At 42.8% G+C, this 27584-nt stretch overlaps 1 protein-coding gene across 1 annotated transcript in view; it reads right to left on the bottom strand.

Annotated features, from left to right (window-relative positions):
* The window catches only part of rasgrf2b (Ras protein-specific guanine nucleotide-releasing factor 2b), a 173587-nt gene that overhangs the window by 53261 nt on the left and 92742 nt on the right, over window positions 1-27584 (bottom strand). Inside the window, 11 exon segments of the mRNA XM_042320823.1 lie at window positions 9327-9427; window positions 9429-9472; window positions 9573-9804; window positions 17242-17490; window positions 21194-21276; window positions 21771-21910; window positions 22388-22454; window positions 22661-22821; window positions 23270-23388; window positions 23517-23626; window positions 24938-25131. Of these exon segments, the coding sequence (XP_042176757.1) occupies window positions 9327-9427; window positions 9429-9472; window positions 9573-9804; window positions 17242-17490; window positions 21194-21276; window positions 21771-21910; window positions 22388-22454; window positions 22661-22821; window positions 23270-23388; window positions 23517-23626; window positions 24938-25131 (1500 nt within the window).

Here is a 27584-nt window from a genome sequence, read left to right as displayed (position 1 = left end):
GACCAGGATGTCTTGCTCCCAGGCAGACTAAATAACTTTTTGCCCGCTTTGAGGACAATACAGTGCCACTGACACGGCCTGCAACGAAAACATGCGGTCTCTCCTTCACTGCAGCCGAAGTGAGTAAGACATTTAAACGTGTTAACCCTCGCAAGGCTGCAGGCCCAGACGGCATCCCCAGCCGCGCCCTCAGAGCATGCGCAGACCAGCTGGCCGGTGTGTTTACGGACATATTCAATCAATCCCTATACCAGTCTGCTGTTCCCACATGCTTCAAGAGGGCCACCATTGTTCCTGTTCCCAAGAAAGCTAAGGTAACTGAGCTAAACGACTACCGCCCGTAGCACTCACATCCGTCATCATGAAGTGCTTTGAGAGACTAGTCAAGGACCATATCACCTCCACCCTACCTGACACCCTAGACCCACTCCAATTTGCTTACCGCCCAAATAGGTCCACAGACGATGCAATCTCAACCACACTGCACACTGCCCTAACCCATCTGGACAAGAGGAATACCTATGTGAGAATGCTGTTCATTGACTACAGCTCGGCATTCAACACCATAGTACCCTACAAGCTCGTCATCAAGCTCGAGACCCTGGGTCTCGACCCCGCCCTGTGCAACTGGGTTCTGGACTTCCTGACGGGCCGCCCCCAGGTGGTGAGGGTAGGCAACAACATCTCCTCCCCGCTGATCCTCAACACTGGGGCCCCACAAGGGTGCGTTCTGAGCCCTCTCCTGTACTCCCTGTTCACCCACGACTGCGTGGCCATGCACGCCTCCAACTCAATCATCAAGTTTGCGGACGACACAACAGTGGTAGGCTTGATTACCAACAATGACGAGACGGCCTACAGGGAGGAGGTGAGGGCCCTCGGAGTGTGGTGTCAGGAAAATAACCTCACACTCAACGTCAACAAAACTAAGGAGATGATTGTGGACTTCAGGAAACAGCAGAGGGAACACCCCCATCCACATCGATGGAACAGTAGTGGAGAGGGTAGCAAGTTTTAAGTTCCTCGGCATACACATCACAGACAAACTGAATTGGTCCACTCACACAGACAGCATCGTGAGGAAGGCGCAGCAGCGCCTCTTCAACCTCAGGAGGCTGAAGAAATTTGGCTTGTCACCAAAAGCACTCACAAACTTCTACAGATGCACAATCGAGAGCATCCTGGCGGGCTGTATCACCGCCTGGTATGGCAACTGCACCGCCCTCAACCGTAAGGCTCTCCAGAGGGTAGTGAGGTCTGCACAACGCATCACCGGGGGCAAACTACCTGCCCTCCAGGACACCTACACCACCCGATGCTACAGGAAGGCCATAAAGATCATCAAGGACATCAACCACCCGAGCTACTGCCTGTTCACCCCGCTGTCATCCAGAAGGCGAGGTCAGTACAGGTGCATCAAAGCTGGGACCGAGAGACTGAAAAACAGCTTCTATCTCAAGGCCATCAGACTGTTAAACAGCCACCACTAACATTGAGTGGCTACTGCCAACACACTGTCAATGACACTGACTCTACTCCAGCCACTTTAATAATGGGAATTGATGGGAAATGATGTAAATATATCACTAGCCACTTTAAACAATGCTACCTTATATAATGTTACTTACCCTACATTATTCATCTCATATGCATACGTAGATACTGTACTCTATATCATCGACTGCATCCTTATGTAATACATGTATCACTAGCCACTTTAACTATGCCACTTGGTTTACATACTCATCTCATATGTATATACTGTACTCGATATCATCTACCGTATCTTGCCTATGCTGCTCTGTACCATCACTCATTCATATATCCTTATGTACATATTCTTTATCCCCTTACACTGTGTATAAGACAGTAGTTTTTTTTTTGGAATTGTTAGTTAGATTACTTGTTCGTTATTACTGCATTGTCGGAACTAGAAGCACAAGCATTTCGCTACACTCGCATTAACATCTGCTAACCATGTGTATGTGACAAATAAAATTTGATTTGATTTGATATAACACTATTAAACCACTACATATCTACAATACAAAATGTACAATAAAATATGTATAATACCACCATTCAACAATTTTACAATGTATGCGTATGTCTGTACCGGTGTGTGTGTCTTCACAGTCCTCGCTGTTCCATAAGGTGTATTTTAACCTGTTTTTATATCTGATTCAACTGCTTGCATCAGTTAACTGATGTGAAATAGAGTTCCATGTAGTCATGGCACTATGCAGTACTGTGCGCCTCCCGTAGTCTGTTCTGGACTTGGGGACTGTGACGAGACCTCTGGTGGTATGTCTTGTGGGGTATTCATGCGTGTCCGAGCTGTGTCCCAAAGGTTTAACTTCTTCGATATAGGGGGCGCTCTTTTAATTTTTGGATGAAAAACGTTCCCGTTTTAAACAAGATATTTTGTCACGGAAAGATGCTCGACTATGCATATAATTGACAACTTTGGAAAGAAAACACTCTGACGTTTCCAAAACTGCAAAGATATTGTCTGTGAGTGCCACAGAACTGATGTTACAGAAAAAACCCAGATAAAAATACAATCAGGAAGTGCCGCATTTTTTTAAACCGCCTCATGGCAATGACTCCTTATATGGCTATGGAGGAGCTAGGAGTCAGCTTACCTTTTCCACGTTTTCCCCAAGGTGTCTGCAGCATTGTGACGTATTTGTAGGCATATCATTGGAAGATTGACCATAAGAGACTACATTTACCAGGTGGTCGCTTGGTGTCCTCCGTCGCAATTATTGCGTAATCTCCAGCTGCAGTATTTTTCAGTTTTCTTCCGATGAGAAGCCAGCTGCCACCACTGATAGATTATCGAATAGATGTGTGAAAAACACCTTGAGGATTGATTCTAAACCACGTTTGCCATGTTTCTGTCGATATTATGGAGCTAATTTGGAAAAAAGTTTGGCGTTGTAAGTGACTGCATTTTCGTTTTTTTTTCTTAGCCAAACGTGATGAACAAAACGGAGCTATTTCTCTTACACAAATAATCTTTTTTGAAAAAATGAACATTTGCTATCTAACTGAGAGTCTCGTCATTGAAAACATCCGAAGTTCTTCAAAGGTAAATTATTTTATTTGAATGCTTTTCTTGTTTTTGTGAAAATGTTGCCTGCTGAATGCTAGGCTTAATGCTAGGCTAGGCTATCAATACTCTTACACAAATGCTTGTGTAGCTTTGGTTAAAGCATATTTTGAAAATCTGAGATGACACTGTTGTTAAACCTGTTAAGCCTCCCCCCTACTTTTTCGGAAATTCTGTTAAAAATCGCGCAACATTTTGGCGTCCTGCTACTCAGGCCAGGAATATAGTATATGCATATGATTAGTATGTGTGGATAGAAAACACTCAGACGTTTCCAAAACTGTTTAAATCACGGCTGTGACTATAACAGAACGTCTGTTTCATCGAAAAGCGCAGGAAAATCTAATCACTGGAGATGGGAAAAAATATCCATGCGCCACTTCAACCCATTGTTAAAGGTGAACCGTATTAAATGAGGCCGAGCTTGCAGTACCTACAGCTTCCACAGGATGTATAGAGTCTCCTCATTTGATTCTGATTTGATTCTTGGTAGATCCGACCAAAGGGAACCGATTCCCTCCGACCACCAACCTGAGGCATTGTCTCTGTGTTTTTCCGGACATTTTTCCACACGACCAACTATCGAATTTACATCGCCTCCTGATGATTTTTATAGCTTATTAACGTGTAGTTATACCTAAAGTTGCATTAGAAAGGTATTTCGAAGTGTTTTGTGAAAGTTTATCGTCGAATTTTTAACTTTTAAAAAATGACGTTACGTTATGAAACGCTATTTTTTTCCGTTTATCACACAGTCTTCATAGATCGATATCTAGGCTATATATGGACCGATTTAATCCAAAAAAAGACCCAGTATTCATTATGGGACATCAAGGTGTGCCAAGAAAGAAGATGGTCAAAGGTAATTAATGTTTTATATTTTATTGTGCGGTTTGTGTAGCGCCGACTATGCTAATTCTTTTGTTTACATCCCCTACGGGTCTTTTGGGGTGTTGCATGCTATCAGATAATAGCTTCTCATGCTTTCGCCGAAAAGCATTTTAAAAATCTGACTCGGTGGCTAGATTCACAATGACTGTAGCTTTATTTCAATACCAAGCATGTGTATTTTAATGAACGTTTGCGTTTTAACTAATACTATTAGCATGTAGCGTAGCGCATTTGCATTTCCAGAGCTCTAGGTGGGACGTCTGCGTCTCAAGTAGGCTCAAGAGGTTTTAACAAAAGGCTAAGCTTGTGTTTCAATATATTTATTTCATTCATTTGCGATTTTCATGAATAGGAAACGTTGCGTTATGGTAATGAGCTTGAGGCTATGATTACGCTCCCAGATACGGGATTGCTCGACGCTAGAGGTTAAACAGACTGCTCGGTACATTCAGCTTGTCAACACTTTTTACAAAAACAAATGATGAAGTAATCTCTCTTCCACTTTGAGCCAGGAGAGACTGACATGCATATCATTAATGTTAGCTCTCCGTGTACTTTTAAGGGCCCGCCGTGTTCTGAACCAATAGCAATTTTCCTAAGTTTACTCAAAGCCAGTGGCATGGCGTTAGTAAATATTGAAAAAATTAAGGGGCCTAAACTGCTGCCCTGGGGAACTCCTGAATCTACTTGGATTATGTTTGAGAGGCTTCTATTAAAGAACACCCTTCCATTATTAAAGAACACCCTCTGTGTTCTGTTAGACAGGTAACTCTTTGTCCACAATATTGCAGGAGGTGTAAAGACATTACACAAGTTTTTTCATCAGCAGACTACGATCGAAAATGTGAAAAGCTGCACTGAAGTCTAACAAAAATCCCCTACAATATTTTTTATCATCAAATTCTCTCAGCCAATCATCAGTCATTTGTGTAAGTGCTGTGCCTGTTGAATGTTCTTCCCTATAGGCGTGCTGAAATTTGTTTACTGTATTATATCTGCTCAAACACCATTTTTTCCAAAAGTTTACAAAGGGTTGGCTATTTGAGCCAGTAAAGGAGGCTTTACTATCCTTAAGTAGGGGAATCATTTTTCTAGTAGGCTTATATTGAAGATATGGCAGATAGGAGTGACAAATAGGAGGGACAATATCGTTATTATCCTCAGTAATTTTCCATCCAGATTGTCAGACCCCGGTGGATTGTCATTGTTGATAGAAAATCATTTTTTCACCTCTTGCCCACTCATTTTATGGAAATCAAAAGTACAATGCTCATCTTTCAAAATTTGGTAAACTATACTTGGATGTGTAGTGTCAGAGTTTGTTGCTGGCATGTCATTGCCTAAGTTTGCTTATCTTTCCAATGAAAAAGGAATTAGTAGTTGGCATTACCAGTGGGTTGTGTGATGAATGAGTCATCTGATTCAATGAATGAAAGAGAAGAGTTCCCAAAATGTCATTTAAGGTGCTCCAGAGCTTTTTAATACCATTCTTTATCATTCTTTATATTATTCATTTCTGTTTCATAGTGTAATTTATTTTTATTTAGTCACATGATTTCTTAATTTGCAGTATGTTTGCCAATTGATTGGGCTGCCAGACTTATTTGCCATACCTTTTGCCTCATCTCTTTCAACCATACCATTTTTCAATTCCTCATCAATCCAAGGGGATATAACAGTATTTACAGTCATTTTCTTAACTGGAATAAGCAATTTCATAAAAGTGTCAAGTGCAGCATCTGGTTGCTCCTCATTACACACAACAGACCAGCAAATATGATTTACATCATCAACATCTGACCTCTTATACAATATATTAGGCCCAGTCTTTGGAATTTTGGTTTTCGTAGATATGGCTACTATATTGGGATCACTACATCCTATGGATTTGGATACTGCTTGAAATCAATTTCTGCAGCATTAGTAAAGCTGTAATCAATACATGTTGATGATTTCATTCCTGTGCTATTTGTAACTAGTGGGCAGCTTGATGAAAGCCAGTCAATATTTAAATCACCCAGACAATATACTTCTCTGTTGATATCACATACATTGTCAAGCATTTCACACAAATCCAGATACGGACTGTTAGCAGTTGGTGGCCTATAGCAGCTTCCCACAGGAATGGGCTTTATGTGAGGCAGATGAACCTGCAGCCATATTACTTCAACAGTATTTAACATTAGATCGTCTCTAAGCTTTACAGGAATGTGGTTCTGAATATAGACCGCAGCACTGGCATTTCTGTCTTTTTGGGTAGATGTCATACCCATATATTGCTACCACTGTATCATTACAGGAATTATCTAAGTGAGTTTCAGAGATGGTCAGAATATGAATGTCACCTGTTACAAGAAAGTTATTGACTTCATGAATCTTGTTTCTTAGGCTACATATGTTAATATGGGCTATTTTTAGCACTTTTCTGGGTTGCTTGATTGTTTTTAATGCTTAACTTGGGAGCTTATCAGCTCATGTTATTTACATTGGAGCTGATAGTGCACGGTCAGTCATTCCTGTAGAGTATCTTCTGTTTCCAGAAGGTGTCAAAGTTATCTATAAAATTGATTCCAACAGAGCTACAGCAATCTTTTAGCCAGATGTGTAATGCCAGTAGCCTGCTGAATCTTTCACACCTACTGCCCAACAACGGTACCGGACCAGAAATGATTGGCCGCGTTTTGGAATCTTTCAATGCTAGAATCAGTTCTTTAAAATCAATTTTCAAAAGTTCCTAGCCCTCCTGATGTCATTTGACCCCACATGGACAATGACAGCGTCACCTCCCAAGCATCTGTCGCAGAATGGTCGGAAGCAGCCTTGTGATGTCCTGTACTTGTGCTGCTGGGTAGAACTGGGAACCAAGATTTTTCTCACCATAGTGCTGCTGATGTTAAAAGCAGGTGAAAGCTGGGGAGGTACGGATGTTCTTTCACCTATAGTGGTTTAAAAGACCCCTTGAGGACCAAAGTGTGGTGTGGCCCGATGGACCAGAGCCGGCTGTAGTATATGTGGTAGAGACGCCCTGGGCTGGAGACAGGGTAGAGGATGAGGGAGCAGGAATCTCCGGAAGCAGGTGGGCTGTTGGGTGGGCTGAAACTGTTGGTCAGCAGGATGGGATTCCCAAAATCCATTTCAGCTCCATTCACCAAAGACCTCTGCCTTGGGATCATAGCTTTCACCTGGATTCACTTGGTTGGTCTATGTCATGTTTTGTACACTCAGTGTATATGAATGCACCTGCCACTACACTAAATTGGATGCAGTTTATCACAACGCATTATGCTTTATTACAGGCAAAATGTTCAGTACACATCACTGCATTCTGTATCAGAAAGTAGGATGGCCCTCTCTGAAGTCTTGTACAGTAAATCGATGCATTGCCCTCTTTTTGTTTATAAAGCTCTCTTGCAAACTTCCGCCGTAACTTACTTCATTGTTAAAAATGTGTGAAATTATATTTTATATTAATACAATTGCTTAGAGAAAGAGATTGTTTAAAAAAGTATTATACTTTTTTTTATTCACACCCTAAAGATTCTTATAAATAAAGTAGTGAAATGTTCCATATTTGGTCCCATATTCCTAGCATGCAATGACTGCATCAAATTTGTGACCACAAACTTGTTGGATTAATTTGCAGAAATTGTATGTAATGTGTTGTCATTTTGGAGTCATTTGTATTATTCGCAAATAAGAATATAATATGTTACAGGTATAAGAGTCTAGTTACATTTTCAGATATATGTTTCGAATTTAGTCAGAAAGTTGTTTTATTGCAAGTTAAAGCATACTGTAAGCTAGTATTAGCTTGCTGGCTTACATTACGTGTATGATCTGTGTAGTAATATTATTCTAATCAGAAATCCATTTGCATTGCTAGTTATAGCCTAATGTTATCTAGCTAACATTGAACGTAGTTTGTTAGCTTTAGCTACCTGCAGATTCATACTACATCTGTTTGTATTTGGTAGTAGTATGAGTTGGGATTATTATTTAACCTTTATTTAACTAGGCAAGTCAGTTATGAACAAATTCTTATTTACAATGACAGCCTACCGGGGAACAGTGGGTTAACTGCCTTGTTCGGGGGCTGAACGACAGAACCTTTTCAGCTCGGAGATTCGATCCAGCAACCTTTCGTACCCCACTGCTTCTGTTTTACCGTTTAGAAATTGTATTTATTTAACCAGGTTAGTCTCGTTGAGATAAAAACTAATGTTTTTCAAATGAGATCTGGAAAGCCATTTATGTATCTAGTTCACCGATGTGAAGAAGTCAGAATTATTTAGACAAATTCACAAAAAGTGTATCAAAGTAGTCAAAAGTGTAGTATTTCTACAAACTCGGATGCTTTTGCAGTTTGTTTTGGGGTTATGTTTTGCCCAATAGTAACTGAATCTTAAATCTTAAATCTAAAATGCTGGAGTATAGAGCCAAATTAGCTTCACTGTCCAAACACATGGAGTAAATACATATATTTATTTTAAGAATTCAGTCAGGGTGTCAATTCACTGTTGAGAGTTAAAATAGTATAATACACAAGGCGGTTTTCCTCTTCTCACAGTGCCTTCAGAAATAATTCACACACCTTGACTTTTTCCACATTTTGTTGTATTTTAGCCTACATTTTAAACTGACTAAATAAAGATTTTTGGGGTCATTGGGCTAGATATAATACTCCACGATGTCAAAGTGGAATTATTTTTCTACATTTTTTTACAATTAAAAATGAAAACCAGAAATGTCTTGAGACATTCAACCCTTTCGTTACATAATACAGTATGTTGCATGGAGTCACTCTTTGTACAATAATAGTGTTTAACGTGATTTGTGAATGACTCCCTCATCTCTGCACCCCACACATACAGATAATTGTAAGGTCCCTCAGTCGAGCAGTGAACTTCAAACACAGATTCCACCACAAAGACCAGGGAGGTTTCCAAGGCCTCGCAAAAAAAGAAGCCCAGTTCTGGGCATGAAACAGCCAGGGGGAAAGGTCATAAAACACTCACTCTCTCTCGCTTTCTCCCATACACACACAGTAAAGAATGTAAAGTGAGAACACTTCCTCTGAATGCTTTCTACTCAGACCCCAATTCTAATGACTGTGTATCCTGTGCAGCGATAAACACCCTAGCAGCCTGCCTCTCTTCTCTCTAAAGGCCTTGTCAAAGAACATTAGAATCAGAGCTGCTGTTAAAACTCAGAAATAAACTGCCTAAATGCCTGTGATGCTCAGAAGGCAGCTCAGTAAGGGAATCCAGGTAGTGTGTGTGTGCGCATCTGTGCTGCATGTGTGTGTTTAGATAGGCCTTACCTCTGCGGATGCTGCGTCTCATTTTTCCACAGAAGGCGTCAACACGAGGCAGCTCCTGCCCTTCTGTAGTGGAGGAAGGACTCTGTTCGGGGTAGGACAGAGGTAGACAGGGGGAGGGGGCCTGGTCTTGGGGGTCTTGTTGCCACCTGGAGGGGGCGAGGAGGAGGTGGGAGGGGGAAGTGGTAGTGGGGGTCTGGGGGAGGGGGTGTGGAATGTAGGGGTTTGGGCTGAGGATGGACTACTGACAGCAGACTGAGAGAAGGAGGAGGGGATAGAGTTAATATTAGTAAGGTCCAGCCCCCCCACCCTGGCACTGATGGGGGAATGCAGAGAGAGTTTGCGTGTGCGGACAGGAGAGGAGGTGCGGGAGGAGATGGAGAGAGGACCGGAGAACTTGCGGCAGAGACGGGGGGACTTGTCATTGGTGTGATCACCACTTCGGTTGTTCTGGTTGGTGGCAAAGAACAATTCCAAAGACCTGAGAGAGAGCGAGAGAGAGCGAGAGAGGGAAAAAAAAATCGGTCAAATTTGCATTGAGTCATGAATTGGAGTGTTTTGAGACAGGAGATGCAATCATCATCATGCCAGAAAACCGTGAACAGAACCATCAGCACTACAGAAATATCTATAACTCAGCCTGAGTGGAAAATAGGTTACATGAAAGACCATGCAAAGAAGTTGAAGAAAGGAGTGAGAGTGGTGCTGAGTGATTAGAGCTTTTTGAGGTTGGTTCGGATTCGGTTCGATTATAAACAATAATCAAGATTTTCGAAACATTAAATGCACTATGCATTATGTGGGTTGAATGCTGTAACCAAACAGAATAAAACAATAATTAAAAGTCCCATGATTTTATTTTATTTATTTTACCTTTATTTAACTAGGTAGGCAAGTTGAGCACAAGTTCTCATTTACAATTGCAACCTGGCCAAGATAAAGCAAAGCAGTTCGACAGATACAACGACACAGAGTTACACATGGAGTAAAACAAACATACAGTCAATAATACAGTATAAACAAGTCTATATACAATGTGAGCAAATGAGGTGAGAAGGGAGGTAAAGGCAAAAAAGGCCATGGTGGCAAAGTAAATACAATATAGCAAGTAAAACACTGGAATGGTAGTTTTGCAATGGAAGAATGTGCAAAGTAGAAATAAAAATAAAGTAAGTAAAGTAAAGTAAGTAAAAGTAAAACACTGGAATGGTAGTTTTGCAATGGAAGAATGTGCAAAGTAGAAATAAAAATAATGGGGTGCAAAGGAGCAAAATAAATAAATAAATAAAAATTGAATACAGTTGGGAAAGAGGTAGTTGTTTGGGCTAAATTATAGGTGGGCTATGTACAGGTGCAGTAATCTGTGAGCTGCTCTGACAGTTGGTGCTTAAAGCTAGTGAGGGAGATAAGTGTTTCCAGTTTCAGAGATTTTTGTAGTTCATTCCAGTCATTGGCAGCAGAGAACTGGAAGGAGAGGCGGCCAAAGAAAGAATTGGTTTTGGGGGTGACTAGAGAGATATACCTGCTGGAGCGTGTGCTACAGGTGGGAGATGCTATGGTGACCAGCGAGCTGGGATAAGGGGGGACTTTACCTAGCAGGGTCTTGTAGATGACATGGAGCCAGTGGGTTTGGCGACGAGTATGAAGCGAGGGCCAGCCAACGAGAGCGTACAGGTCGCAATGGTGGGTTAGTATATGGGGCTTTGGTGACAAAACGGATTGCACTGTGATAGACTGCATCCAATTTGTTGAGTAGGGTATTGGAGGCTATTTTGTAAATGACATCGCCAAAGTCGAGGATTGGTAGGATGGTCAGTTTTACAAGGGTATGTTTGGCAGCATGAGTGAAGGATGCTTTGTTGCGAAATAGGAAGCCAATTCTAGATTTAACTTTGGATTGGAGATGTTTGATATGGGTCTGGAAGGAGAGTTTACAGTCTAACCAGACACCTAAGTATTTGTAGTTGTCCACGTATTCTAAGTCAGAGCCGTCCAGAGTAGTGATGTTGGACAGGCGGGTAGGTACAGGTAGCGATCGGTTGAAGAGCATGCATTTAGTTTTACTTGTATTTAAGAGCAATTGGAGGCCATGGAAGGAGAGTTGTATGGCATTGAAGCTTGCCTGGAGGGTTGTTAACACAGTGTCCAAAGAAGGGCCGGAAGTATACAGAATGGTGTCGTCTGCGTAGAGGTGGATCAGAGACTCACCAGCAGCAAGAGCGACCTCATTGATGTATACAGAGAAGAGAGTCGGTCCAAGAATTGAACCCTGTGGCACCCCCATAGAGACTGCCAGAGGTCCGGACAGCAGACCCTCCGATTTGACACACTGAACTCTATCAGAGAAGTAGTTGGTGAACCAGGCGAGGCAATCATTTGAGAAACCAAGACAGAGTCGAAAGCCTTGGCCAGATCAATGAATAAGGCTGCACAGTAATGTTTCTTATCGATGGCGGTTAAGATATCGTTTAGGACCTTAAGCGTGGCTGAGGTGCACCCATGACCAGCTCTGAAACCAGATTGCATAGCAGAGAAGGTATGGTGAGATTCGAAATGGTCGGTAATTTGTTTGTTGATTTGGTTTTCGAAGACCTTAGAAAGGCACGGTAGGATAAATATAGGTCTGTAGCAGTTTGGGTCAAGAGTGTCCCCCCCTTTGAAGAGGGGGATGACCGCAGCTGCTTTCCAATCTTTGGGAATCTCAGACGACACGAAAGAGAGGTTGAACAGGCTAGTAATAGGGGTGGCAACAATTTCGGCAGATAATTTTAGAAAGAAAGGGTCCAGATTGTCTAGCCCGGCTGATTTGTAGAGGTCCAGATTTTGCAGCTCTTTCAGAACATCAGCTGAATGGATTTGGGAGAAGGAGAAATGGGGAAGGCTTGGGCGAGTTGCTGTTGGGGGTGCAGTGCTGTTGACCGGGGTAGGAGTAGTCAGGTGGAAAGCATGGCCTGCCGTAGAAAAATGCTTATTGAAATTCTCAATTATGGTGGATTTATCAGTGGTGACAGTGTTTCCTATCTTCAGTGCAGTGGGCAGCTGGGAGGAGGTGTTCTTATTCTCCATGGACTTTACAGTGTCCCAGAACTTTTTTGAGTTAGTGTTGCAGGAAGCAAATTTCTGCTTGAAAAAGCTAGCCTTGGCTTTTCTAACTGCCTGTGGATAATGGTTTCTAGCTTCCCTGAACAGCTGCATATCACGGGGGCTGTTCGATGCTAATGCAGAACGCCATAGGATGTTTTTGTGTTGGTTAAGGGCAGTCAGGTCTGGGGAGAACCAAGGGCTATATCTGTTCCTGGTTCTAAATTTCTTGAATGGGGCATATGTTTATTTAAGATGTTTAGGAAGGCATTTAAAAAAAATATCCAGGCATCCTCTACTGACGGGATGAGATCAATATCCTTCCAGGATACCCCGGCCAGGTCGATTAGAAAGGCCTGCTCGCAGAAGTGTTTCAGGGAGCGTTTTACAGTGATGAGTGGAGGTCGTTTGACCGCTGACCCATTACAGATGCAGGCAATGAGGCAGTGATCACTGAGATCTTGGTTGAAGACAGCAGATAGACAAATACACTTTAGAGGGGAAGTTGGTTAGGATGATATCTATGAGGGTGCCCGTGTTTAAGGCTTTGGGGAGGTACCTGGTAGGTTCATTGATCAATTGTGTGAGATTGAGGGCATCAAGTTTAGATTGTAGGATGGCTGGGGTGTTAAGCATGTTCCAGTTTAGGTCACCTAGCAGCACGAACTCTGAAGATAGATGGGGGGCAATCAGTTCACATATGGTGTCCAGAGCACAGCTGGGGGCAGAGGGTGGTCTATAGCAGGCGGCAACGGTGAGAGACTTGTTTTTAGAGAGGTGGATTTTTAAAAGTAGAAGTTCAAATTGTTTGGGTACAGACCTGGATAGTAGGACAGAACTCTGCAGGCTATCTTTGCAGTAGATTGCAACACCGCCCCCTTTGGCAGTTCTATCTTGTCTGAAAATGTTGTAGTTTGGAATTAAAATTTCTGAATTTTTGGTGATCTTCCTAAGCTAGGATTCAGACACAGCTAGAACATCCGGGTTGGCAGAGTGTGCTAAAGCAGTGAATAGAACAAACTTAGGGAGGAGGCTTCTAATGTTAACATGCATGAAACCAAGGCTATTACTGTTACAGAAGTCGTCAAAAGAGAGCGCCTGGGGAATAGGAGTGGAGCTAGGCACTGCAGGGCCTGGATTCACCTCTACATCGCCAGAGGAACATAGGAGGAGTAGAATAAGGGTACGGCTAAAAGCTATGAGAATTGGTCGTCTAGAACGTCTGGAACATAGAGTAAAAGGAGGTTTCTGGGGGCGGTAAAATAGCATCAAGGTATAATGTACAGACAAAGGTATGGTAGTATGTGAATACAGTGGAGGTAAACCTAGGTATTGAGTGATGAAGAGAGAGATATTGTCTCTAGAAACATCATTGAAACCAGGAGATGTCATTGCATGTGTGGGTGGTGGAACTAATAGGTTGGATAAGGTATAGTGAGCAGGACTAGAGGCTCTACAGTGAAATAAGCCAATAAACACTAACCAGAACAGCAATGGACAAGACATATTGACATTAAGGAGAGGCATGCTTAGTCGAGTGATCAAAAGGGTCCAGTGAGTGGAGAGGTTGGTTGGGGGTCACGGCGATTTAGACAGCTAGCCAGGCCATCGGTAGCAAGCTAGCATAGGATGGAGGTCTGTTGTTAGCCACCTCTTGCGTTCCGTCAGTAGATTTAGTGGGGTTCCGTGTGGTAGAGGGGATTAATCCAAATCACACAACAACAAAAATAAAAACAATAGATATAGTTATAGAGGCCCAAGAAGAAAACATAATAATAATAATAAAAATAAATAAATTGTCCGATTGTCTATTCAGATAGCAGCCGGTAAGACAGCTAACGGTTAGCAGGCCGCAGATGGGCGTTCAGGTAACGTCGCGACGGAGGAGCCAGCCGGATCTCCTTCGGGTAGATAACGTCGGCAGTCCAGTTGTGAAGGCCCGGTGGGGCTCCGCGTAGGCTGTAAAACGGGTCCGGATAGGTGACTGCAGCCCAGGAGTGATTGATGGAACTCAGGAGTGATTGACGGAGCTGGCTAGCTCCGGAATAATTGATGTTTGCTCCGGAATCGACGAAGGCCGATAGTCACACGGATAGCAGCTAGCTAGCTGTGAGATCCGGGTATGAATGTCCAGAGAGCAGTCGAAATCCAGGGACATGGAGAGAAAAATTGGTCCAGTATGTTCCGTTCCGAGCCGCGCAGCGCCGTACAGAACTGGTGATAGATTTTCGAGTTAAAGGATAGCTGATGACCACAATAATATAAATATTATATATAAATTATTATATAAATCAAATCCGTGGATTTATTTAGTTTCTGCACAAATATTAGCTGAATACTAACGATTTGCCAGTAAAGAAGCTAACTAGCTTCTGAACTAGCTTCTGATTAGCTTCTGGATTAGCTTCTGGCTAGTTTCAGACTAGCTTCTTGGAGTTTCTGGCTAGCTTCTTGGAGGATTACAGATTTGAGGTAAATAATACTTTTTTATAAATATAAATTGGTGAGGCGGGTTGCAGGAGAGTGTTTTGAAGATGAGTTGATGGAAAATAAAAATAAAATGTATATAAAAAAGTTGTAAATATATATATATATACAGGACACGACAAGACGAGGACAAAAGACGTCTGAACTGCTATGCCACCTTGGAGACACTGATGATGATACTGACTGCTCATGACTGCTTATCATTAACCATCAGTTATTCACATTACTTCAATAAAATATTTCAGTTGTTGTGTATATTACATTTGTTTTATTTGATGACTTTAATTTCACTCCAAGTCCTCATCTCATCCCTATAGAGCTACTACCTATGCTGTCTGACAAAACCATTATTTCAGTAGTTCTTTAAAGTAAATAAGGCATACCAATATGACTGCTGAATACGAATACCTCAAGAAGCAACTGCTCTCTATGTATCCCCTCTTGATCGCACATTCTTCTGTCTCTTATGTAGCAGGCGTAAGAATAAACATTATTATGGACTATGGTTATTTGTAGTTAATTATCACATTTTCATCACTAAACTATGTAGAACATTGGCCTGTTGGAAACTACAACTCCCCACATCAGTACATCGCACAGTTCGTGCATGATCTGATTTATCTGTAGAGAAACTACAGTGTGCGCATTCAGCTCAGAGAGAGAAAAAAAATTAAATGGGATTAAAATAATTCAACCAATGTCAGTCAATATGTTGTTTTAAAAAACAAAAATTAACCGACATTTCTGTTAATCGCTCAGCACTAAGTGACACACAGACAGAGAGGGAAAGAGCCCAGTGGTCTTCCACAGTAGTCAGAAGGGAGAATATGCAGACGGAAGATGCTAGAGGGAGGGAGAAAGAAAACTAAGGACAGAGACATTGAGCGAAGGACAGGGAAAGGGAGCGGAGTAAAGAGCAAAATAGCCTTGAAGTCTCCTCTAAAAGAAAAGGTGCAGTGAAAAGATACAAAAGTAAGGAAAGATGAGAAAGAGCGAGAGAGAGGGGAGAGGAGGAGAGAACACAAGAGAGAGGTACTTGGACAAGTCCAGGGACAGAAAGAGAAAGAGCAAGGGATAAAGCAGAGGGGGAGGGAGAGAGAGAGGCAGATTGTGTTACTTGGACTGATCCAGGGCTATCTTCCTGATCTTCAGGCTGTAGTCAGGACAGATGGACGTGATGGACAGGCGGTCAAATGAGTGGTACTGTACCCTGTGGAGGGGGGATGGAGAGGAAAGGGATATAACGGATGGAGGGGTGAGAGAAGGGGATGGGCAAGGGGTGATGGGGTGAGGATGAGAGAGGAGGGGATGGAGTGAGAAGAGGGGATGGGTGAGGGGGGATGAAGGTGATGGGAAAGGTGGAGGATGGAGGAGTGAAGGTCAGGACAACATATACGTTTATTTATATAGAACTGACAATGATCACAGGACATCAAAGCCGTTTCATGTTGAAACTATGTGTGAATTCATTATGCTCCAGGGTGAAGACTCCCCTAGGTCAGTGGAGGCTGCTGAGGGGAGGACGGCTCATAATAAGGGCTGGAACGAAGCAAATGGAATGGAATCAAACAAATGAAAACCATATGTTTGATACCATTCCACTGATTCCGCTCCAGCCATTACCACGAGCCTGTCCTCCCCAATTAAGGTGCCACCAACCTCATGTGCCTTAGGTACAGATCTAGGATCGTCTTACCCTCCCCCAATTCTAACCTTAACAATTAGTGGGGAAAATGCCAAACTGACGAGATCAGTGTCTAGGAGCAAATACACCCTGTCATATACTGTAGGTGTGTGGGTCTCTGCTGTTGTTTCTGGTCTATGTTCTCTGGTAATGAGGTCATCCAGGAGTTGGCCTACACACACCTGCGCTGGACACAGGAAAAAGATAGGAAAAGAGGCACAGACTTTCCAGTTGAGAGGATCATTAGGTCTGGGCAGAAAAATGCATACACACAAAACACTGTCTTGGCAAATGTTTTGGCAAAATGAAACATTTTTCAAGCATCTGTTTTGCTAGCAGTAAAATTGTTGTGTTTCGTTCAATTAGCCCCTGGGCCACAAGTGGTCCTACACCACTCACCCTCGGTTCTGGGGCTGAAACAGCCAAGTGGAAAGGTCACAAAACACTCAGTCTCTCTCTCACTCTCTCTCTCTCTCTCTCTCTCATACAACACACACACACACACACACACACAAAACACCAATAAAACTGGATAGAGAGAATAACAGGAGATATAATGAGGTGAGAGGTTTAGAGAAAACTCAACCCTCTGTAACATGAAAATGTATGTGTGTGCGCTTTTCTGTGAATGTGTGTATGTCATGCATGTTCTCTCTCGTGTATTACCTGACAGGTATAGAGGTGAAAGGTTTCTTGTAGATGTCAGTCAGTTTATCCATGACCACGGCAGCAGTAGTGAAGATACGGTAGGTGTGGAGGAAGGTGTTGAGGAAGTCGATGGAGAGGAAGCGCAAGTCCGTCAGCCTTTCCAGCAGCCGCTCCACGCTGGCGTAGCGAATCTGTGGGACCTTGCAGGAGTTGAGTGTCTTGCTGAAGCAAATGTCAACATCATCTTTATGGAGGCGCATATCAGATCTGATGGACGGACACACACACACACACAATCACTGGTGATCTAATCATTGGATTGCTAGGATTTACTCACACAGAAGTTTTAAGTATGGATAAACACTTAAAGTTGCAGTAAGTCATGTCAGAAGCTAGCAGATGAATTACTTACCGACAACCGCTGCAAATGCCAATAAAACTACATCACGTTTTCAAATTCACTTTCCTTGCTTTGTCTAACACTATAAATCAATCGATCAAAGGAGTTTTGTGGGTCAGAGTGCAGGATTTATTTAGTTTCATAGCACAAATATTTGTTTGCACATATCACAATGTTACAAACACTTAGTAAACTTCTGAAAAAAATGTGTGTTTGACCAGATACAATGTTATTTCATAGTAAACAAATTGACAACAGACTTTCAGCACGCATTGACTGAGAGAAATTGATGAGAGAAATTGATTCTGGGGGCTGTCTTGTTAGACTTCAGTGAAGCTTTTAATATTATAGATCATAGTCTTTTTGGAAAAACGTATGTCTTATGGCTTTACACCCCCTGCTATAATGTGGATAAAGAGCTACTTGTCTAACAGAACACAGAGGGTGTTTTTTAATGGAAGCCTCTCAAACATTATGCAGGTAGAAGCAGGAATTCCCCAGGGTAGCTGTTTAGGCACCTTGCTTTTTTCAATCTTTACTAATGAGATGCCACTGGCTTTGAGTCGTGTGATCAGGTGCCACAAAGGGGGATAATGGGAAATTGCAGTTGGCTCAGAACAGGGTGGCATGACTGGCCCTTAAAAGTACACCGAGAGCTAACATTAATTACATGCATGTCAATCTCTCATGGCTCAAAGTGGAAGAGAGATTGACTTCCTCATTACTTGATTTTGTAAGAGATTGATAAACTGAAGGTACTGAGCTGTCTGTTTAAAATACTAGCACACAGCTTGGACAACTATGCATACCCCAAAAGACATGTCACCAGAGTTCTCTACACAGTCCCCAAGTCCAGAATAGACCATGGGAGGCGCAAAGTACTACATAGAGCCATGACTAAATTAAACTCTATTCCACATCAGGTTACTGATGCAAGCAGTAGAATCAGATTCAAAAAGCAGATAAAAATAGACTTTATGGAACAGCGGGGACTGTGAAGTAACACACAGGCACAGACACATGCATACACACACACACACACACACACACACGTGGATTTTTCATTGTAGATATGTCGTTGTGGAGTATGGGCCTGAGGTCACACACTTAGTGTGTTGTGAATTCTGTACTGAATGTATTGTAATGTTTTAAAAATTGTATAACTGCCTTTATTGTATAAACTATAAACTTCTCTAGGATAGGGGGCAGCATTCGGAATTTTGGATGAAAAGCGTGATCAAATTGAACTGCCTGCTACTCATGCGCAGAAGATAAGATATGCATATTATTAGTATATTTGGATAGAAAACACTCTGAAGTTTCTAAAACTGTTTGAATCATGTCTGTGACTATAACAGAACTTATTTGGCAGGCGAAACACAGAGGACAAACCATTCAGATTTTATTTTTGCGGTCACTCTTCAATAGGGCTTTCATTGGGAATTCAGATTGCAGTTCATATTGCTTCCACTGGATGTCAAAAGTCTTTAGAAATTGGTTGAGGTTTTTCCTTTGAGAAATGAAGAAGTAACACTGTTCAGAATGAGGCTGAAGGGAAGTGTACTCTTTGTTAGAGGCGCGTGACCTGAAAGGAATCCACTTATCATAAATGTTGGTACATTTGTGGACAAAAGTCCAAAGAAAATAGCCAAGAAATCTGCATTAAAAAAATGAACACCACCACCAACTAAGGAGGTTCAGTCAAAAAAGCAGTGGCTTTTACAATAGCTGTGTTAAATACGGCAGTGTTCCTCACACCTGGGCCTGGAGGAAGTGCAGGCTCCCGTTTCAGCCAAGAAGTAACAAACCTGATAAACTATTCATAAATACTTTGAGTGGTATATTCAGGTATGTTAGCTCTGGGTTAGAACTAAGCCATACACACTGGAGCAAAAGCAGGTGTGACAGACACATACATGTGTTAAAGTATACAGTTTAAGTCGGAAGTTTGCAAACACTTAGGTTGGAGTCATTAAAACTCGTTTTTCAACCACTCCACACATTTCTTGTTAACAAACTAGAGTTTTGGCAAGTCGGTTAGGGCATCTACTTTGTGCATGAAAAGTCATTTTTCCAACAATTGATTACAGACAGATTATTTCACTCTATCACAATTCCAGTGGGTCAGAAGTTTACATACACTAAGTTGACTGTGTCTTTAAACAGCTTGGAAAATTCCAGAAAATTATGTCATGGCTTTAGAAGCTTCTGATAGGCTAATTGACATCATTTGAGTCAATTGGATGTGTACCTGTGGATGTATTTCAAGACCTACCTTCAAACCCAATGCCTCTTTGCTTGACATCATGGGAAAAATAAAAGAAATCAGCCAAGATCTCAGAAAACAATTGTAGACCTCCACAAGTCTGGTTCATCCTTGGGAGCAATTTCCAAATGCCTGAAGGTACCACGTTCATCTGTACAAACAATAGTACGCAAGTATAAACACCATGGGACCACGCAGATGTCATACCGCTCAGGAAGGAGACGTGTTCTGTCTCCTAGAGATGAACGTACTTTGGTGCGAAAAGTGCAAATCAATCCCAGAACAACAGCAAAGGACCTTGTGAAGATGCTGGAGGAACCAGGTACAAACATATCTATATCCACAGTAAAACGAGTCCTATATCGACATAACCAGAAAGGCCGCTCAGCAAGGAAGAAGCCACTGCTCCAAAACCACCATATAAAAGCCAGACTACAGTTTGCAACTGCACATGGGGACAAAGATCCTACTTTTTGGAGAAATGTCCTCTAGTCTGATGAAACAAAAATAGAACTGTTTGGCCATAATGACCATCGTTATGTTTGGAGGAAAAATGGGGAGGCTTGCAAGCCAAAGAACACCATCCCAACTGTGAAGCACGGGGGTGGCAGCATCATGTTGTGGGGGTGCTTTGCTGCAGGAGGGACTGGTGCACTTCACAAAATAGATGGCGTCATGAAGGAGGAAAATTATGCGGATATACTGAAGCAACATCTCAAGAGATCAGTCAGGAAGATAAAGCTTGGTCGCAAATGGGTCTTCCAAATGGACAATGACCCCAAGCATACTTCCTGAAGTTGTGGCAAAATGGCTTAAGGACAACAAAGTCAAGGTATTGGAGTGGCCATCACAAAGTCCTGACCTCAATCCTATAGAACATTTGTGGGCAGAACTGAAAAGGTGTGTGCGAGCAAGGAGGCCTACAAACCTGACTCATTTACACCAGCTCTGTCAGGAGGAATGGGCCAAAATTCACCCAAGTTATTGTGGAAAGCTTGTGGAAGGCTACCCGAAACATTTGACCCAAGTTAGACAATTTAAAGGCACTGCTACCAAATACTAATTATCTGTATGTAAACTTCTGACCCACTGGGAATGTGATGAAAGAAAGAAAAGCTGAAATAAATAATTCTCTAATATTATTCTTACATTTCACATTCTTAAAATAAAGAGGTGATACTAACTGACCTAAGACAGGGAATTTTTACTAGGATTAAATGTCAGGAATTGTGAAAAACATTTAAAATATATTTGGCTAAGGTGTATGTAAATTTCTGACTTCAACTGTATGTGGGCGCTCTTACTTGATCATGTGAGGCACGGTGACTTTGGAGTTCTCCTCGAATACACTAGTCATCAAACCATTACAGCGGATATTATCGATACACTAGAGAGAGAGGGCGAGAGAGATAGAGGAAAAGGGAGGAGAGGGAGAGTTAGTGCAGATAAGTGGAGTGAAAGATCAATCTAAACCTCAATCTGATATATTAGCAACATCCTAAGAGGTCGTATGTAATTATGGTTTACAAGAAATGTATCAAAAACCTAAGGAAAGATATGTTGTTCTTAAAACTTTTCCTTTGACCTAATCTTTGTTTAGAATCAAGCCAAGCCTCAGTGGAGGTGCAGTGTGTGTGTGTGTGCATGCATGTGTGTGTGTGCGTGCGTGCATGTAGGGGGAACACTGGGTTAAAGGGGATGAGCCAAGCACAAACCAGGGTTTGACCCCTGGGGAACCAACCACTCTGTTTACTCCCTGCAAAGCCTCATGGGATACCCAGAGGGAAACACACAGTGCTGTTTGTGAACTTTTTGTTGTTCGGTTATTATTCCAAGAAGAGAAAGCGAGAAAGAGAAAGAGAAAGTGAGAGAGTTAGTTACCTGGCTGATGTCGCTGGTCCAGGCAGCTTTCTCCTGTCGTGAGGGAGCCAACAAGACTACAGTGAAGGAGGGTGAGTCAGACGGCTCGATGATCAGCTTAAAGTCCAACTGACCGAATACCTGACCACCACTGGACTTCGCTAAAAACAAGGGAAGGGAGAGTGAGAAAGAAAATGAGAAGATTGGGTCACCTAGGATGACAGTGTATTTTGGTATGACACGAGATAAAGATTAATACATGAATAAGATATAAGCTGGTCCACCTCATTTACCCCTGCAGTGTGTGTGTGTGTGTGTGTGTGTGTGTGTGTGTGTGTGCGTGTGTGTGTGTGTGTGTGTGTGGGTCACTCAAAGTTCCGTCCCTGGAAGTCTGTGAGTGAAAAGACCCCTCTGTAAGGTTAATGAATGAGAGATGCCATAGGATCAGCATGAGTGTCATTTAAAGGGAATGCTGTTAGCTGGTATTTGAAGGGATGTGAGGGTCAGCCAGAGCTTTATCTGTGGACACTTCTCTTTTGACACGAATTAACCTGTATGGAGACAGAGACTTAATGAGCCTGTCTGAGTCACTGCATAGATCTAAAGGACTGGGGTTGGTTAACACACACACTACTCACAGTCGTCGTCGCTGTTCTCTGTTTCTTCTATGAGGGTACATTCTATCAGAGATAGGACTCCACCTTGCTGCAGAGAGAGGTCCGAGGTCATCGACTGTTTGTGTTTTTTTTGTGTGCTTAAAATATGACTAGGTCCCAATTCTCCACCTTTCTCCCAAAGTGTACAATTACACAAATTCTCTCATGGATTTAACAATGGTGGAAACTCATTCTACCAATATGATGGAAAAGGGTGGAGAATTATAGCCAGTAATATGCGTGTGTGTGGCTCACCTTGAGCAGGTGCAGCTTGCCTCCTGAGCTGCGTGTGCAGATCAGAAAGTGTTTTGTAAACAGGAAGCACTGTCTCTCTCCTTCCTTCTTCAGAGACAGAGAGCCCAGACGCACCTTACTGAGCTTCCCCCTCTCCACCGACGGCAGCTGAATCAGAGAACCTGGCGGGGGAGGGCAATGGGGGAGAGAGGGAGGAGGGAGTAAGAGGTGGTGTTGAGAGACAGGAAGAGTGGGGAGAGGTGAGTGTGAGAAAAAATGTAAAAAGCCTTGTCCAAGCCAGAACTGCCCATCTCCTGTTTCTGTAGCGTGAGGCAGCTTGATGTACAAAAACAGACCCTGGACAGGACGCTAGTTTATCGCAGGGCCTTACCCCCAATCAATCTCCTTAATGCCAAGCAGAGAGGTATCAAGTCCCATTTTTAGACTCTTTGGTATGACTCGACCAGGGATTGAACCCCCAACCTTCCAATCACGGGGAGGACAGTCTAACCACAAGGTTACTGAGATGGATATGAGAAATACTGTTACATAAACAATGGTTTGTGTCATGAATGTGTAAGTGAATTCTGATGTGTGTGGGCATATACCTGTGTACGTGTGCACGCTCACCCTGTCTGACGAAGGTCTGACTGGTGTCCAGTAGTATATCACATCCCTCTACAATCATCCTCTCGATGGCCAGGTTCTTACGGATGTTCTCTGTATCACTCACCTCATCATGCATCACCCTGAGGAAACACACAAACATGATATACTACATGAAATGTCTAAGAGGTGATAATTCATACCTGAATGTGTTGAGGTATTCTTACTCATTGATACACCCACAAATAAACACACACATACAAACACACACCTTGACAGCTCCTCTAGTTTGGACTTGGCAAACTCCAGGCTCTTGCGCTCTACGTGTTCGTGCGGAGTGTGCGCCAGCAGCTCATGCAGAGTGATGATGTAACGAGGAATCTGAGAAAAACAAATAGAGGAAGAAAGGAAGAGAGAGATAGAGGGTAATTGGGAGAAGGGTGAGGTATTTAATTGAGACTTTATGGTTTGAATGTTTATGAGCAAGGCCACAGATAGGGTTCTACAAGTAGGTATTTGCTAGGTGAGTGTGTATGGTCCCTAGAACATGTGGTATGTGAGGATGTATTTGTGTGTTGGAGTGAGTGTGTGCATGCATTGCGTGTGTGCAGGCACGTGTGAATAAGTGTGCGTTACCGCTACTCCCCTCAGGGGTCCGATGTCGCCGGTATACTAACCACCAGTCCTGGGATCCATCATTACACACACCTGGTATCAATCATTACGCGCACCTGCACATCAGACACACCTGGACTCCATTACCTCACTTATTACCTCCCCTATATCTGGCAACCCCTTTAGGTTCTTTCCCCAGTCAGTATTGTTTGTGTTTCATGTCTATAAGCTACTCGTGTTTGTTATATTGCTCGATGTTCCGTTTAATATTAAACTCACCACCTGCACTTGCTTTCCGACTCCCAGCGTATACGTTACAGAACATATGGTTTGTGGTGGTGTGAGTGCATGTGTGTGTGTGTGCGTTGAACAAATCAGAATGGTCACATTTGCGCGATCGATTTTCTATCGCTCATTTGCACATTATGTCAATGATGTCACTGTGTCACTGCTGTAGGTCAATTAACCTTGTCGGAGTGGGCGCCCTGATTCTAGTTTGTGAGCTAGGCAGAATACTGCCTGGGAAGGTCTCCCACTCAGAAGTATGAGATAGGGAGGCAGGGGGGTAGGTTCACCTCAGGTCTCTCCACTGGAAGCCCGAGGGAGGGGGAGCGGGGGAATCGCACCTCTAAATTTGTACAGTACTAATGCAATTAGTAAAATTAGTCACACTTGAAAATGCTACGAAGGAAACCACAATTCATTCATAATATGAATATATATAGTTTCACAGACATATTGTTGCATTTCTTTTCTGGTTTGTGTGAAATTGTGAAGAATAATCCAAAACCAGTCTGCACACCAATGTGAATTGGTTTAGTCTTGACTCTTGGTTGACAGTGTTGGGTGATGGGTAATGTATTGATGCTCGAGTGCCAAATCCACACATTTGTTTCTATTTGTCTTTGTTACTACTTTTTGATGTTTGAGTCTTTGTATTTATATTGTTTTAAATGTTATGATTATTTATTTGTGTTCCAAATGTCTGAATAAAATTTGTTAGTGCAGAATGGGGCTTTTTGGGGGGGGCTTGGAACCGCTACTGATGCGTGTGCATGTGTGTGTGGTGTGTGTTACCTGGAACATGGGGTATGTGAGGAAGGTCTCCAGCATCCTGCCCTCACAGGCAGCATTAGCCTCATACTGCTTCAGCAGCTTATCGAAGTCTCGGTTCTGCTTGCAGTTGGCCAGCACTTGCAGGCTGTACTGGTGGTTCCTCACAAACTCCTGGTAGATGTTCAGCATAGGCAGCAGGATGTCAAACAGGTCCGCTAGACACACACACACACACAAATGTATAAATATATTCTACAGTACACGACAGGCTGGTTTCCCAGACACAGATTAAGCCTAGTCCTGAACTAAAAAGCTCTTTCAATGGAGAATCTCCATTGAATAGAAATACAAGACATAGAACTCAAATATATAACAAATAGGGGCCAGGTAGAGAGAACAATAAATTAACTAAGCTAAAATGAGATTAGATTAGCATTAGAGCCTGTTCAGTTTGGCCTGTCCCTGGCCATGTCTCGACGCATTTTCCTCTTACACAACCCATTCCTTACAGGCTGGTCTCCTAGGAAAGGCTTATCGGTAGGCTGTTGAGGTTTTTAGGAGGAGAAATTATGGGATGTCAAGCCATTGTATTGTGTGCGAGAGAGAAAGTGATGAGACGTTGTTTCAATAAGATGAGTGTGTGTGTGTGTCTGTGTGCCTGAGATAGGCAGCAGTAAGACATCAAGGCCAATTCAGTGCTGAGGAACTGACCTTGATGTCAGTGCAAGACTGGGGTGTTTGTCTTGCATTGTCTGTGAGTGTGTGTGTTTTGACCAATATCCTCTTCATAACAAAGCTCTTAGTTTCTAGAACTGCAAGACCAAAAATAGTTTGTGTAGTCCTGTGAAACCGGCCCTATGACCCCCAATTAAGTCACTTCCTGCAAGTAGACAGACAGACAGGCAGACACAGACAGGCAGACACAGACAGGCAGACAGACAGACACCTTTATTTAACCAGGTAGGCAAGTTGAGAACAAGTTCTCATTTACAATTGCGACCTGGCCAAGATAAAGCAAAGCAGTTCGACACATACAACGACACAGAGTTACACAAGGAGTAAAACAAACATACAGTCAATAATACAGTATAAACAAGCCTATATACGATGTGAGCAAATGAGGTGAGATAAGGGAGGTAAAGGCAAAAAAAGGCCATGGTGGAAAAGTAAATACAATATAGCAAGTAAAACACTGGAATGGTAGATTTGCAGTGTAAGAATGTGCAAAGTAGAAATAAAAAATAATGGGGTGCAAAGGAGCAAAATAAATAAAATAAATACAGTAGGTAAAGAGGTAGTTGTTTGGGCTAAATTATAGGTGGGCTATGTACAGGTGCAGTAATCTGTGAGCTGCTCTGACAGTTGGTGCTTAAAGCTAGTGAGGGAGATAAGTGTTTCCAGTTTCAGAGATTTTTGTAGTTCGTTCCAGTCATTGGCAGCAGAGAACTGGAAGGAGAGGCGGCCAAAGAAATAATTGGTTTTGGGGGTGACCAGAGAGATATACCTGCTGGGGCGTGTGCTACAGGTGGGTGATGCTATGGTGACCAGCGAGCTGAGATAAGGGGGGACTTTACCTAGCAGGGTCTTGTAGATGACATGGAGCCAGTGGGTTTGGCGACGAGTATGAAGCGAGGGCCAGCCAACGAGAGTGTACAGGTCGCAATGGTGGGTAGTATATGGGGCTTTGGTGACAAAACGGATTGCACTGTGATAGACTGCATCCAATTTGTTGAGTAGGGTATTGGAGGCTATTTTGTAAATGACATCGCCGAAGTCGAGGATTGGTAGGATGGTCAGTTTTACAAGGGTATGTTTGGCAGCATGAGTGAAGGATGCTTTGTTGCGAAATAGGAAGCCAATTCTAGATTTAACTTTGGATTGGAGATGCTTGATGTGGGTCTGGAAGGAGAGTTTACAGTCTAACCAGACACCTAGGTATTTGTAGTTGTCCACGTATTCTAAGTCAGAGCCGTCCAGAGTAGTGATGTTGGACAGGCGGGCAGGTGCAGGCAGCGATCGGTTGAAGAGCATGCATTTAGTTTTACTTGTATTTAAGAGCAATTGGAGGCCATGGAAGGAGTTGTATGGCATTGAAGCTTGTCTGGAGAGTTGTTAACACAGTGTCCAAAGAAGGGCCAGAAGTATACAGAATGGTGTCGTCTGCGTAGAGGTGGATCAGAGACTCACCAGCAGCAAGAGCGACATCATTGATATATACAGAGAAGAGAGTCGGTCCAAGAATTGAACCCTGTGGCACCCCCATAGAGACTGCCAGAGGTTCGGACAGCAGACCCTCCGCAGGAAGGTCCACATGCAGAAAGTTGGGCAGACAGACAAACATTTTATACCAATATCCTCTTCAGAATTCATAACAGGGGGGCGCTAGAGAGTGTGCTATGGAATATATGTGTTTTGTTGAGCTCTGCTCAATATTGAAACAAATTCATATTTAACATTTATTTAACTAGGCAAGTCAGTTAAGAACAAATTCTTACTTACAATGATGGCCTACCCCGGCCAAACCCTAACCCTAACCCGGACGACGTTGGGGCAATTGTGCGCCGCCCTATGGGACTCCCAATCACAGCCGGTTGTGATACAGCCTGGAATCGAACTCCCAATCACAGGGTCTGTAGTGTCTGTCTATCTGTCTATTTACAGGAAGTGA

The sequence above is a fragment of the Oncorhynchus tshawytscha genome, linkage group LG04, assembly GCF_018296145.1.
Source record: "Oncorhynchus tshawytscha isolate Ot180627B linkage group LG04, Otsh_v2.0, whole genome shotgun sequence".
In the NCBI taxonomy this organism is placed as follows: domain Eukaryota; kingdom Metazoa; phylum Chordata; class Actinopteri; order Salmoniformes; family Salmonidae; genus Oncorhynchus; species Oncorhynchus tshawytscha.
This window is presented reverse-complemented; position numbering and strand designations above follow the sequence as displayed.